The sequence below is a fragment of the Solanum dulcamara genome, chromosome 3 (assembly GCF_947179165.1).
Source record: "Solanum dulcamara chromosome 3, daSolDulc1.2, whole genome shotgun sequence".
In the NCBI taxonomy this organism is placed as follows: domain Eukaryota; kingdom Viridiplantae; phylum Streptophyta; class Magnoliopsida; order Solanales; family Solanaceae; genus Solanum; species Solanum dulcamara.
In genome coordinates this window covers 51,027,892-51,043,250 of record NC_077239.1, presented here as the reverse complement: position 1 = coordinate 51,043,250, position 15,359 = coordinate 51,027,892, and the positions used below count along the sequence as shown (strand labels likewise).

The 15,359-nt window shown below is 37.2% G+C and overlaps 1 protein-coding gene across 2 annotated transcripts; it reads right to left on the bottom strand.

The window, feature by feature from the left end:
• Nucleotides 1–1,084: 1,084 nt before the first annotated feature.
• On the bottom strand, nt 1,085–4,965 carry LOC129882592 (TPR repeat-containing protein ZIP4). Of its 2 annotated transcripts, XM_055956969.1 has the most exons (5): nt 3,546–4,965; nt 3,021–3,210; nt 2,921–2,953; nt 2,206–2,826; nt 1,085–2,003 (listed from the first exon to the last, which is right to left on the bottom strand). In XM_055956969.1, exons 1-5 carry the CDS (start codon nt 4,850–4,852, stop codon nt 1,377–1,379), a joined length of 2,778 nt encoding a protein of 925 aa, XP_055812944.1. In that variant the 5' UTR covers nt 4,853–4,965; the 3' UTR covers nt 1,085–1,376. The 2 variants fall into 2 exon arrangements, with proteins under 2 accessions (XP_055812944.1, XP_055812945.1); XM_055956970.1 differs by lacking the exon at nt 2,921–2,953.
• Nucleotides 4,966–15,359: the final 10,394 nt, after the last annotated feature.

Here is a 15,359-nt window from a genome sequence, read left to right as displayed (position 1 = left end):
TAACTTATGAGGAAGAAGAAGAAGAGGAGATACAGTAAGTGAGGATGGGGGTGGGGATTTTTTTTCTTTTCATGGTTATATTTATTCTTTTAATAATTTTAATATTTTTAAAAATAAAAGTTAATATCTTCACTCGCCTTTTAATGCGTGTAGCCACATATTTCAACTGATTCAACAAAATATATGTCACGTAAGCTTAGTCAATGATCAGAGGGGTTTAAAATAACATGTTTTAATAACTTTAAGTGTTCACTTGACAAAGTCGTGAGTAGAAGAGTCCAAGTGACAATCCGAGTAAACTATAAGGGTGAGGAGGGAAGGGGGTGGCAGTGGCAAAAGGGTGGGTAAACTGAGAATTTTAAAATTAGTGTCATTAACACTGATTTTAAAATTATCACATTTACTCAATGATTAAGACTTGTGCTACTTTTTCTTAGTTTTAATTACTTTTACCCCTAATCTTGTTGTTCAATTTTGTCACGTAAACTAAATTAGATTAGGAACCGTTTAGCCATAAAAAGTAGAGTAGTTTTTGGAAATAAAACTTGGTAAAAAAGTGTTTGGCCATATTAACTTGTCAGTTTTTGGCAAAAAAATCAAGTTCCTAAAAATTAGGAAAAAAAAACTAATATTTGGGACAAGGAGGAATATTAAAATTTTAACCCAAACTTTTATATTTTATAGGAATACCTCTTGATTTACAAATCCCAACTTGACAAGCTTGCACCTGCCATGAAGGCACTCACTCAACTTATGTAGTATACTAACGTAATTGTTCATAGAACTTGTTAAAAATAATATAAATATAAAAATTGGATGCTATTCTATAAGTATGTTGGAGCTTATATTCTGAGTTTATTTTATTTTATTATGGAACATATTCATTATAAAATGATAATACAAATTTATGGATATTTGTAATAGTTTTAAAAAATTATGGGAATAAATCAATTTTTTTAAAGAGAATTAAATATTTTTTCCAAAAACTATGGTCAAAGAGATTGTGAAACTTCACCAAAAAAGACTTGACAAAAATATTTGAAAATCTATGACCAAATGTAGCTAAACTAGTTGGATGTAGACATGATAAACGAAGTAAATATGTTCCACAAGTCGAAAAGCCCCTATAGCCAAACTTTCACAAAATTACCACTTCTCTACTTGAAATCAATCTTTCCTTTGCCTATTTAACTTTCCTCAGTTCCACACTGGAGCTATGATTCCTCTTTAAAGCGCAAAAAGTAGAATACAAAAAGAAAAAGGTCTTGCAATCATCGACAATAAATGCGTGGTTAACTTCAGTATCCATTCATGATCTCGTGTGCAGCGAAGAATTTAGCGCCTGGATATCTACAAATTACCTGCTTTGACAATCATCATGCCCCTGATAACTTCTTCTCAAACCCTGCAATAAAATCTTCCATGCATGACCTGTATGTTTGCATCCCTGGGACTTTCTTGGCCAGCTCCAAACCCATAGACATCCACCTCTTTGCTTCATCCATATGCCCCATCCTCACAGGGACAGCTGCTCTATTCCATGCTGTCATGGCAAGCCATTTCGCTTCTTCAACTGGATATTCTCCTTCTTTCAAACCCACCATTATTCGATACGCTTGCTTGTACGTTTCCATTTTTGCATCATCATTAGTATCAGTTCCATGGATGCTTCTTAGACTAACAAGTTTCCTCACAATTTGTGCCACACTTGCATAATCAGGCAAAGGCAAAGCCAGGAATGTGGAGAGGCAGGTGCTTAATGCAAAGATGGCTACTTCGTGGTTGGAGCTTGGTCCTTGTGAGGCATTAATGCCAATCTGAAGTAGATGGCTTGGGTTGCAACATTTTGAGTTTGCAAAGCGCTTTATAAGGAGGAACTGTTGGCTTCCCGTGTTATCAAGCCTTGAATGTAGATCAAAAGCACACCAAGTGTACACAAACAAGAAATTAGGCTCGATGATGGCCTCTAACTTGTCATATTCTGTTGAGCTTGACATTAACATCTGCATCAAGCTTCACATGACAATTAAAATCATAGTCTAGGGAAAACCACATCTCATAGAACATAAACATAAGAGTTCCATTATGTGGCGGCTGAGAAATCTCCAATAGATAAGAACTAAAATAACAAACAACAAAGCAATAGAATGTGAAGGGCAAGCAAATAAAAGGAAAAAGAACTATCCTATAATTGAAATTGGTTACCTTTCCTGCTCTGTCTAGCAAAGAAATAGCTTCCTTCACTTCATTTTCCAATAATGTATTAGTTCTTAGCTTCTCATCTGAGATTATTGCAGATACTGTCATAATCAGTGATTTACAAACCATTACATGGTTGCCTTCTTTCTCTTCATCAATTGAAGCACCATAAAACTCTGATGCCAATCTAAAGAACTCTGCACAAATTGCATATTGATTCTCCTGTCCTGTTTTGACCCCCGAATTCCATGCATTCACTGAAAACCAATTTCTTTCCCTTCTTCCGATTTCACCTTTCCCAAAAAAATTCTCAGCACTCATCTCACGTAGCCGAGAATGAGCTCGTTTCATCTGCTTTAGGATATCAGAATCATTCTGAGAATCCTGAGACAAAATCGTGACCAAAGTCCTGAAAACTACAACCTCAGTTGTTGGCATCTGTTTCCCTGTGGAGTAGAAATTCAAGAGAAGTGACAGAGAAGCAACAGCAACTGGTAGACAACGGCAAGCAATAGCTTCATGAGCTGCTAGAGAGAGGAATTCAGTGGTGAAGTCAAGGCAACTTGGCAATGCCTGCACCTGAGTGATTGCACCATTGAGTTCTTTCTTTTGCAGGTAGATCTTATACTGCAACATCAATACATATCTCAAATTCACATAACCAAACAACTTGGAGCATCAATTAAATACACAGATTTCAGATAGGGGAGAAAAACCACACCTTCAGGAAGGCACTAGCTATATTCGGTTCAAGCTGTGAAAGAAGAAAAAGTATCAGATCAAGTTGATGAAAGTAAATGTGCTTAATCTATTGAACACACCTTCTCTGCCTCGTTTATGTATTCCTGAGCACGATCAAGCTGTGAAAGGCCCATATAGCAGAGACATAAAACTCGAAATCCCTTTGCTCTGAGATTTCTGCTCTCTATGTCAGAAGGGACATAAAGCATAGATTTTTCAAATATATCAGCACTGGTCTGGAGATCTTTTGATCGGAAGTGTTCTGCTGCACTGTGGAAGAAGCAATAGTAGATGTTAAATGATTCATCGAAAGCATTGCCCTTTATCATTTGCAACGAGGTGCCATTCTCTGGTAAGCCTTAAACAATAATGATAGGCTGCCAGTAAAGGAACTGCCAGAAGCTTGCCATTTTTAATAAAATAGTAATGCTTCTGTCCTAACTAGTTGAGGTCCACTATATGAATTCTTAATAACCATTCGGCTACATTTTAATAGTAATGCATAAATTAAATCGCAACTTCTTTTTTAATTTGCTTGAACTCATGGTAACTTCTGAGACTATGAAAGAAGTATTCAGTTGGAAAGTGAACACCATTGAACATACCAGTTCCAAAGAAAAGCATGCATAGCTGTTCTCTCCTTGGAAGCATTGTGTCCATTCAAGAGCGTCAGAATCCTGTCATCAGAGACCAGATCCGATACAACCTTTGCCCTCAACCTTGCCTCTTCACCACCACCAGCAGGATCCCCTATTACCTTATTGACGACCCTAATTGCTGCATCAGCACTTACATGGCACCTTCCAAGAAGTCCTAAAAACACTCCCTTCACAACTGGTGCACCAGCAGCCCCCACAACTTGAAAGTATGACTCAACAGCTGATACCCAAACACCTTCAGGAATCCCCTTATCCACCACCATTCTTCTTAGCTCCTTCTCTGCTTCCCCGAACCTCCCCAATCCCAGCCATGCTTTCATTGCCAACACACTAAGACTCGGATGCTGATCCTTGTCACCATCTCTTAAAACCTTTACACATTTCAACACGCTCTCAAATTCATCTCTCTGCAAATGCGATGCCCCCAAAAATCTAAGCGTCTTGGATCTCAGTTCCTTCAAAGTTAACGTCTCCGCTGTCCTCTTAACAACTGTCAAACCCCTTTCACACAATTCCAGTGCGTCATTCATCAGTTTCAATGCTTCATTCACTCCAGAAACTTCATTTTTTGATAGCATTGCTTTTCCAAACATCAAATATTGATTAGCTAAAGCTTTATAGTTCTCTGCAAAAGCGAAGAGCACGTTTTTGGATCGACTCAAAAGAGCAATCGCTAAATTTCTATCAGAGACTTCCCAAGCCGTTCGTGATCGAGCAATATTGAGATCTAAGAGAAGTTTTTTCTCTTCATATTCTGAAACATTAGTGATGTCAACTTTGGATAACAGATCGGAAGCTTTCTCGAAGCAATAGTTGGCGAGTTCAAATTTTCGAAGGTCATGCCAAATAAGACCGGTTTTGTAGAAGAATGATGCACATTTAAACGCCGGTGATGGTATGCCGGAGACGTCAGCGGCGAGGAAGAGGAGGTCGGCTGAAACTTGACGGAGCTTTGCGTGTTCCTCATGGTGTTTTTTAAGACCGGCGGCATTGGCATTGGCATTGGAAAGATCGACACAAGCATTCCAAAGGCGGTAGGATAGTTTCCAGATGTGGAGTTTGAGGGAGTTTGAGAAAGGAGAGAGGGAATTGAGCTGAGAGATGGTACGCCTGAGATGGGTGGAGAAGGAATCCGGCAAGGCAGTCCCAGGTGCATATTTTTCGATATCTTTAATGGATGATTCGATTTGAGAGCATAGTTGAGTTTGGAGATCGTCGTGAAGCTCCGGCGAAGAGATATCGTCGATTTTCATAGGGAATTTTGAAATGACAGGTGCTCGAGCTTTGTTTTGGAGGGAGATACCTATAAATTTTCATTATCATTAATCTTTGCGTCCGTTCCGGTTCATGTGATGCGCGTTGCCTACCCCTTAACCATATTTTTTAATTATTTTTTATATCTTTCAATAAAATGAGTCGGTGGAAAAATGGTAACAATTGCTCCGAGGGTGTTTGGATTTTTTAAGTTTTTTTTTTTTTTTGTGTGTGTGGTATTTGGAAAAAAGATAATGCTTTTAAGCAGTTATTTTAGGCTTAAAAAGTACAAAAATAAATTAAAAATTGGATATTTTCAACTTATAACTTTTAACTTTTAAGTTATTTTTAAAAAGTCAATCCAAACACTAAATATTTAGTTTTAGATTTAATAATCGTGAACAAAGCATGTAGGGTGGCATGTACAATACAAGTACAAAGTTGAGGGCTACTATGTTGAGAATAAACCCACCACATAAATAATATATGCTGTAATAAAAGTGGTACACAATAATCAGCTAATCGGCAAAAATAAAAAGAGCTATAATCACACCAAAGTTTTTACGTGAAAATCCTTATGAATAAGAAAAAAATCATGGGTCGAGAGGAGTAACTGATATCACTATATCAAGAATTTGTACACTTATAAATCTTAGTAAATACTCTAAAGACCACTATACACTTGAAAGAAATATTTCTCTTTTGATTTTTTCCACCTCACTACATTAACACTCACACTCTATTTTTTCCTCACAGACTACTTTCATTTGTGATGCATCACTCTTCTTTTCTCCCCTTTATTTTTGATGTGATTAACAAATGAGTTAATGATCCTCTTTTATAAAAAAAAAATTGTTCCCTTTGATGTCATTGATTACATCAATGGGAAACCAAAATTCAAAGTTTGGTAAGTTTCTTGGTTGGAAAAAAAGTGAGATTTGGTTGTTGAGATTTTTTAACTACCATCCACATTTTTTGACTTAACATTTTTCCGATATTGTAGCAAGATTTTTGAAGCAATTGTTGACTTAAAAAATGGGGCTGAACCCTACAAATCTCCGCCTCCAGAAGAAGATAACACCGAGCTTCTAGTTCGAGTGCATACCGACAATTTCTTTATACAATTTGAATTTGTCTCTCGATACCACCTTCATCAGTATATCTGAAGGATTCTAACTAGTTGGGATCTTCATGACCTACATAGATCTGTCCTCTATCTTTTTCTGAATCCAGTGATATCTCACATCGATATGCTTTGTCCTCGTATCAGACATGGTTTCTTGATCAAGTCTACTGCCCTTTGACTGTCACAATAGACGACATACTCCTTCTGATGCAATCCAAGTTCTTGAAGAAAATGTTTCAACCATACCATCTTTTTGCCTGCTTCAGTAACTACGATATACTTTGTTTCAGTTGTAGAGAGTGTGAAACACTTCTGCAACTTCAACTGCCATGATGTAGCTCCTCCCGAAAATGTAAACAAATATCCAGCATTGAATTTTCTATTATCAAAGTCACATGCCATATCAACATATGTATAGCCTTTCAAGATTGGATCATCCTTCAAAACACAAGCAGTCTCATGTAGTACCTCTCAGGTATCCAACTATCCGCCTAACTTCTTTCCAGTGTTCTTTTTCAGGATTTTCAAGGAACCTGCTAACAAAACCAACTGCATGAGTAATATCAGGTCAGGTACATACCATTGTATACATCAACCTCCCAACTGTTGAAGAGTAGGAAACTTTGGTCATATTTTTCTTTCTCCTCTTTTGTTGTAGGATACATCTTCTTGCTCAACTTCAGATGACCAACAATAGGCGTGCTAATAACTTTACTACTCTTCATATTGAATCAATCTAATACACGTTCAATGTACTTCTCTTGAGATAACCACAATTTCTAATTGTTCTTTCTCGAACAATCTTCATCCCCAGATTTTGTTGTGCTGGGGCCAAGTCCTTCATGTCAAATAATTTGGACAAATCTCCTTTTAACTTGGAAATCAACTCCTTGTCCTGTCCTACAATTAACATGTCATCCACATACAATAATAAAATAATAAAGTTATTGTCAGAATTTTTTTTGAATTATAACAGAAGAAAAAGGAATCTACTTGCCAAGGTAGAATCTACACTGCTAGGCAGGTCAAGTACATACTCTATATGTGGATCCACTAGTTAGGCCATGAAGGAAACCTACGGTGAAACATAGTTTAAGGGACTAGAGGCTGCTGCAAAGGCTTTTGGTAGGGCCCCTACCTCAAGTTCGCTCGATGCTACGTTGAATCCCACGGAATACATAACATGACATAGTAATCATAGTTAACATATATCATAGACTTGATCATAGGTTTGAAACTTATAGAATAGCTCATTTCATAACATAATTTCAATGTGAGTATTGGCTTTTCATCATTACAAATCATACTTGCATAATACATGATATTAGGTTCCTTGGTCACTTACATAGGGCCTAAGTAACCTTTTCCATAATTTGCATGAAATTCATGATTTGAACATAATTGTAATCCATCATCATAATTCATACTTGAATTTGGATGAAAACCATGAGAATACTTTGAAATCATTAAACATCATAATCATACTTCATGTATATCATTATTAAAAATAGCTTCATGCATGGGCATTCATAATTCAACTTGAAATCATGCTATTAATGAAAAACCATACTTATAATGATCATTGATATCAATTAAAAATGTAATTGAAATCGCTCAACACAATTCATCGAAATTGGAGTTGAAAGATAATGAAACTTCATGAAATATTTGGGGAAAACCTTGGGAATGCATGGATGAAAGGAACCCATGGATCAATTCTCATATACCTTGGTAAAAGTAGCCTAGAATTGAAGAGGAAACCTTGATGAATTTGAAACCCTAGATTGAAGTTTTGAGAAGAACCTTTGAGAGGATATCTTAGCCTTGCCTTAAGGAAATTTTGAAGAATGAATTGAATAGGAGGGGAATTTGAAGAATTAGGTATATATAGAATTTGAACTTGGCCATAAAAATGTCTAGGTTCATTGAACCAAACTTGGCAAAAGACAGAATTATCCTTCACTAAATTTTGAAATTTGGACCTACGAAAGGATTTCTACGAGTCGTAGAAATTATGACGAGTCATCAAGATGACTCGTCCTATAGGGTTTAGAAAAACCTTGAAAATCAAGTCTCTAAAGTTGAGTTTACGAGTCATTTCAATGACTTGTCATTGTGACTATGAATAGTCGATTCAACTCGTCCTGCAGGTCTAGAAACCTACAAACTTTGAGGGTCTCTGAAGGTTTTGTACGACTTGATTCTACGAGTCATAATCTTCTCTATGAATCATCCCATCGAGTCATAGATATGGTCCTAAGGCTCAGTAGTTGCATGTGTTCAAACCCTGTACTACAAATGGTGTCTACGATTCGTAGACTTCTTTACAAGTCATCAAATGACTCCTAGACCCACACACTTACCTTATTAAATTTTCAGCCTCAGCTTCACTTCCACGAGTCGTCTTTACGACTCATAATAGTCACTATGAGTCATAGACTAACTCGTAGACCTGGGGTCAGTTCCTTTTCTGAGATTCTCTCTTTGTTCTCACTTTTCGACTTCCAGGGTCTTATAATATATCTCTCTTGAGAACTTTCGTCCTCGAATGAGATTAACTTAGCATAGAAATGACATGGAATAAGGACTTGCAACCCAACATGAATACAATGACACATAGAAAAGCATAAACCATGAGATTTTTCAACCTTGACATAAATCATGACATTAAAACCAACTTCATGAACATGCATGCATGTGAAAGACATACTAAACTGGAACGTAAGGGTTTAATTAATTTGATCATGAACACTTAGTACATTAGGTTTGAGTGGAAGGAAAGAGATACAGGTAATTCTTTATCATGTTCACTTCCGCTTCTGATGTAGCATTCTCTACTTGTTGATTTCTCCATAATACCTTGATGGACGCAACCACTTTATTCCATAATCTCTTCACTTGCCGGTCTAAGATTTCCACCGAAACCTTCTCATAAGTCAAATTCTCTTCAACATTTACACTTTCCAATGGCATAATAGAGTTTGGATCATCCACAAATTTTTTCATCCTCAATACATGAAATACCGGATGAACCATAGCCAAATCCAATGGCAAATCTAACTCATATGCCACTTTTCCAATTCGCTTCAACACTCTATAAGGTCCTACATATCTAGGACTCAATTTTCCTTTCTTACCAAAATGCATTACACCCTTTATAGGTGAAATCTTCAAATAAACCCAATCATTCAAATCAAATTCAAGCTCTCTTCTTCTAATGTCTGAATAGGACTTTAGATAACTTTGAGCTGTGTTTAATCTTTCTCTTATGAGCCTTACCTTTTCCATTGTATTAACTACCAAATTGGGACCAATCAATATCATCTCACCCACTTCAAATCATCCCACCAGGGATCTTTCATACAAAGCTTTAAAATGAGCCATTTGGATGCTAGAGTGATAAGTATTATTGCAGGCAAACTCAATCAATGGAAAATGCTCATTCCAAATTCCTTTCAAATCAATCACACACACCCTCAACATATCATCCAAAGTTTGGATCGTTCTTTTGGCTTGTCCATCTGTTTGAGGATGAAAAGCGGTACTTAGCTTAACTTTTGTACCAAGACCCTTTTGAAATGACTTCCAAAAATGTGAAGTGAATTGAGTACCTCTATCCGATATAATGGACATGGAAACACCAAGATGTTTCACAAGTTCACAAATGTACAACTTAGCTTAGTCTTCGACATCATAGGAAGTCTTGAACAGTAGAAACTGTGTCGACTTAGTCATTCAGTTAACAAAAACCCAAGTAGAATCATATTTCCTTCTAGTACAAGGCAAAGTCGTTATAAAGTCCATATTCACATCTTCTCACTTCAAAGTAGGACTTTCAATGTATTGAGCTAAACCTCCCAATTTTTTATGCTCAACTTTAAGTTGTTGGCAATTTGGACACTTAGCCAAGAAATCCGCTATATCCTTCTTCATGCCATTCCACCAATACACTTTCCTTAAATCACGGTACATCTGAGGGGATCGTGGATGAATCGAATACTGAGAACTATGGGCCTCATTCAATATTAACTCTCTTAACCCAACAACATTAGAAACACACAAACGACCTTGGTAATGTAGTACCCCATCTCTTATTTGTAAGAAAGCCTTAGAGGCTTTTTCGTCAAACGACTTCTTTAATTCAATCAAAAATGGATCACAATCTTATTTGGCCTCAACATCTGCCATAAGAGACGATTTTGAGCCATTATATATAAGAACACCTCCATCATTGGAGTCAACCGAACGCATACCTAAACGTGATAATCTATGGACATCTTTAACCAACTTATTCTTATGTTTCTTAAAATATGCAACACTATCCATGGACAATCAACTAAGAGCATCGGCTACAACATTTGCCTTACTCAGATAGTACAACATATTCATATCATAATCCTATAGGAGTTCAAGCCACCTCTTTTGTCTAAGGTTAAAGTCCCTTTGGCTAAACACATATTGCAAAATTTTGTGGTTAGTGAACACATCAACATGCACCCCATAAAGATAATGACGTCAAATTTTCAAAGCAAATACAGCCGTCGCAAGTTCAAGATCGTGGGTTGGATAGTTCCTTTCATGTACTTTAAGTTGCTTAGAGGCATATGCTATAACCTTACTGTGTTGTATCAAAACACAACCCAAACAAATATGTGATGCATCACAATAAACAACAAACTCATCCAAACCTTCGAGCAATGTCAAAATAGGAGCCGACATAAGATGATCCTTCAATATTTGAAAACTCTTATCACATTCATCCAGCCATTGAAATTTCACTTTTTTTGGATCAACTTAGTTAAAGGAGAAACAATAGACTAAATCCCTTCAACAAACCTCCTATAGTATCTGGCCAAGCCCAAAAAACTTCTAATATCCAAAGGAGACAATGATCTAGGTTAATTCTTCACTGCCTCTATTTTCTTTAGATCAACCTTAATCCCATCACTGGACACCACATGACCAAGAAATGCAATTTCCCTTAGCCAAAATTCACACTTACTAAACTTGGCAAATAGTAGCTTATCTCTCTCAATGTTTGTAACACAATCCTCAGATGACCCACAGGATCCTCCTCATTCCAAGAGTAAATCAAAATATCATCAATAAACACCACTACAAACGTGTCCAAGTATGGCTTGAAAATACGATTCATCAAATCCATGAAGATAGAAGGAGCATTAGTTAAACCAAACGACATTACTAAAAATTCATAATGACCATACCTTGTCCAGAATGCCCTTTTAGGAATATCACACTCCCTCACCCTTAGTTGATGATAACCAAAGCAGAGATCAATTTTTGAGAAGTAACTTTCTCCTTCTAATTGATCAAACAAATTATCTAACCTCGGAATTGGATACTTGTTCTTTATGGTGACCTTATTCAATTGATGGTAATATGTACACATTCAGAGCGACCTATTTTTCTTCCTAACAAACAACACGGGAGTACTCCATGGTGAAATACTAGGCCTTATAAAACCCTTATCCAACAAATCTTTCAATTGCTCTTTCAACTCCTTAATTACTTGTTTGTGCAGGTCCACAAAGCTTCAAACAAAGGGAGATAACAACCATACATGCAGGGGTCTCACACTTGCAGCAGGACCCTTGCATCCAAAATTCTTGGAGCTCCTTGTCTGTTTATTTATTTAATTGCAGGCATAGAAGAATCTCTCCAATGTGCAAGGCACCAACAGTTAAACATCCAAGTAGCTGGTCAATCTAGGACTTGCAAGATACGTCTTTTCAGCCCACCACTTTCTTCTTCAAAAGTCCCAAGGATGTTGACTGCTCAAGTTCCATATACTTCTCCTCCTTTCACCCTCCTTAGCTGATATTCATGCTCTGGATGTTGTTGCATAGTTCCTTTGGATTTTCGTGGTACAACAAGACTAAAAATAGCAAAGATGAAAAGAGCTTCCTCACCCCATGTGAGATAGAATGTTCGTATACTTGTTCTGCTTTAATTAGCTATGTATGATACGTAGCGTAGTTGAATAGGACTAGTGTAGGCTACTTTCTTATTTTCTCATGGAAGGGGAAAGTCTCCCTCATTTATGCTTTCTTAGTCAACTTGTACTGGGAGGAGTCCTCTCATAGGTTTACTGCTTTTTATTTTTTAGTTAGCCTTCTTTTATATCAGGGATGAGTTAGCCGACCTTAGTAGATTAGCCGACTTATGAACCAACATAGGATCGGAGGTAAGGTTTTATGTCCCCCTCCTTGTACCTTTCTGTTTATTATTTATGTTAAGGCTTGGGGGTGATGCTCAACCCCTGACTGTGCACGAGAGGTGGGAGCCTCGTGTAGGGTCTATTCCCTTAAAAAAAAGTTCCGCCGGAGCCATAGAGTAAGAAGAAATAGAAATAGATTGAGTATTGGGAAGGAGATCTATGCCAAAGTCAATTTTTCTTTTGGTAGGAACACTGGGCAAGTCATCAGGAAATACATCGAAAAACTCATTAACTATAGGGACTGACTCAAGAGTAAGAGTTTCGGAATCAACATCCCTAACTCGCATAATATGATAAATGCACCATTTGGAAATTATTTTACGGGCCTTAATACATGAGATGAATCGATACTTAACCACTGAATCATTACCCTTCCATTCAAGAATAGGCTCATTAGGGAATTGAAATTTGATCAGGTTCTACAATTAATGGATGCATAAGAGGCATATAACCAATTCATACCAAGAATAATGTCAAAATCGATCATGTCTAGTTCAACAAGATCACAAGGGATAACTTTATGCAAGCCGACATAGGAAAATTTCTATAAACACTCTTGGCTAACACCGAATCAACAATGGGAGTATAAACCAAAAACGGTTCTAACAACAACTCAGGGAACACATCAAATCTCATAGCAAGGTAAGGAGTAACAAAAGATAAATTGATACTCGGATCAATCAATGCATAAAAATCAAAGTTAAAGATCCGTAACATACCCGTAACCATATTGGGAGTCTCATCCACATCTTTTCTAGCATGAAGAGCATAAAATCAGTTGTTGCATTTGCCAACCTTTGGTTGAGCTTGGGAGCCTTGTTGCACTTGGCATCCTTGAGAACGACTTTCTCTATATTTATTGGAAATATGAGGGAACTCAGATTTCTTATGGCCCATATTGCTACATCCATAACAAGCACCCATTCCTATCAAGCATTTTCCTCTATGATTCTTTCCACACTTTGCATACTTGGAAAATTAAGGGCTACTAACATTCACACCTCCTTGTTGAACCTTAGGGTATGGCACCCTATCCTTAACAAACTTTTTCTCGAACCTTGGCCTTGTTGAGAACAACCACTACCACCACTACCAGTCTTAGCATTTAAGAACCCACCTTCATAACGGGCCCTCTTAGAATTCCTCTTCTCATTCCTTTGAGTTTCTCTCCCTCAATTGTTTTGGAAAAAGTCATAAGCCGAGATATATGCATCTCCTTAACAAGCATGGTGGTGCGATACTCATTTGCAACCAAGTCAGACACCTCTGATATAAATTGACTCATTCGGGCACGTAGATCGACAACCAATGAAGGAGTATACTTGGATAGCTTGGTTAACTTCCATTGTGCATACCAAACTTGAGAAACACTCTTGAGTTGGTAAGCCTCTAACTCCGCTTTCTCTTTTGAAGTAATTAGCATAATGTTCACTATCTTATAGACCTCGTCAATGAATTCTTGAGGATCCTCATCCACTTTTAAACCATGGAATTCGAGAGGGTTCATTCTTGCAAAGTTCCTCACTCTAGAGGCTGGAGTAGGAGCATTAGGAGGAGCCGCAACTCCTTGATTTGCCACTACTTGGGCTAGCATGGTGATAACGGTCTGTAACTCTACATTAGTCATTTGGTCAGGTAGGAAACCATTGTTTTAAGGGATCGGAGGAACTTGGTCCTCATTAGCATTGATCCCTCTTTGCATATGTGATCTTCTTGGAGGCATTTTTCTGAAAATCACAAAGGACAATTGTTATGGAAAGCAAGTCTTAGGAATATTGTATCGCATGACATAGATCATGAAAGAAGTGAGGTTTTTTCTAAAATGCCATATAAACTCCTATTCATAGATATGGAGCACTTCACAACCATGAATAAGACTCTACTTGATGCAGCATGTTGGACTTCCTAGGATATCTTAAACCTTATGATATGATCCCAAATTTTTCACGACTAACCTAGGGCCTAGTTGTAACATTGTGATCGAAACTCTGAAGGGCTCCAACCAAGCCTCTTGACATATAATTAATCATACACAAGGTAAAGTAAAGCGAAACATAGCATAAGAAAGAGTCTAAACATGAATCATAAAGAAATTGTAAAGTTGACTACATAGACTCTACATATTTTCATTCAATGGATGCCTCTACAAAATAATAAAGGCAGGGGCTAAGACATTCCCTGGCTTACCCTCAAATATGAATGAAATAAAAAGTCTTTAGGATAGAACAAATTCATAACTCACCCTCGATAAGATGAGGATTCACCAATACTTTACCAAATGGAACTCAACTAGCCATGTATATGAATCTGATCCTCAACCCGTATATTATGGGACAGTGTAGGTAAAATATGTGTTAGTACATTTGAATATACTAAGTATGTGGGCATGAAATGCAACATAAACCATAGGATGCAATGATTAAGTGACGTATATAATAAGAATAGATAAGTAAAGTCATAAGGAAAATATAATAATCAAACTTTTTAAAAGACATATTGAGATCATAGGAGAACATAAGTGTCACGACCCAACCCCGTAGGCCGTGATTGGGGTCCGACCTGGACCCCCCGTGTACCTAGCTATCAACTGTGGTCAAATTGAATTATAAATAAAATAATATCATGTAACAAAGCCCCACTAGGTGATAACATTTTCATAAACCTGTATCTCTTTTTGTTTATATCACAACATGACAAGGCACGCAAGCCGACAAGGCTGCCATAACATAATAACATATATCATATATCATGTAGACCCAACTAAATCAAACTGACATACACAACCCATATATACATATCTACAGACCTCTAAAAATATAAATAATAACATATGGCGGGACAGGGCCCCCGCCATACTCCCGAATGGACAAAATAATTTATACATCAGTGGACAGTATCAAAAACTAGTCCCCAATACAATGGAGCCTCTTCCAGCTGAGCTGCATGGAATTCTAAGCTTATGAACTCCCAAAACCTATATCTGTACCTGCGGGTATCAACGCAGCCCCTCGAGAAAGGGAGTCAGTACGACATATATACTGAGTATGTAAAACGTAACATAATACAGTAGAGGTATATTCGAAATAGAGAAGCAGGGGAGCAAATTATCAAATCGAAGACATGTACCTGTACTATGTGAATC

Bases quoted from the DNA above. Each gene is read 5' to 3' on its own strand.
- LOC129882592 (XM_055956969.1), bottom strand. From the start codon at position 4,852: ATGAAAATCGACGATATCTCTTCGCCGGAGCTTCACGACGATCTCCAA. The intron at 3,211-3,545 runs GTATGTTCAATG...CTTCTTCCACAG, and splicing joins CATGCTTTTCTTTGGAACTG to TGCAGCAGAACACTTCCGAT. The intron at 2,004-2,205 runs GTAACCAATTTC...AGCTTGATGCAG, and splicing joins TGCTAGACAGAGCAGGAAAG to ATGTTAATGTCAAGCTCAAC.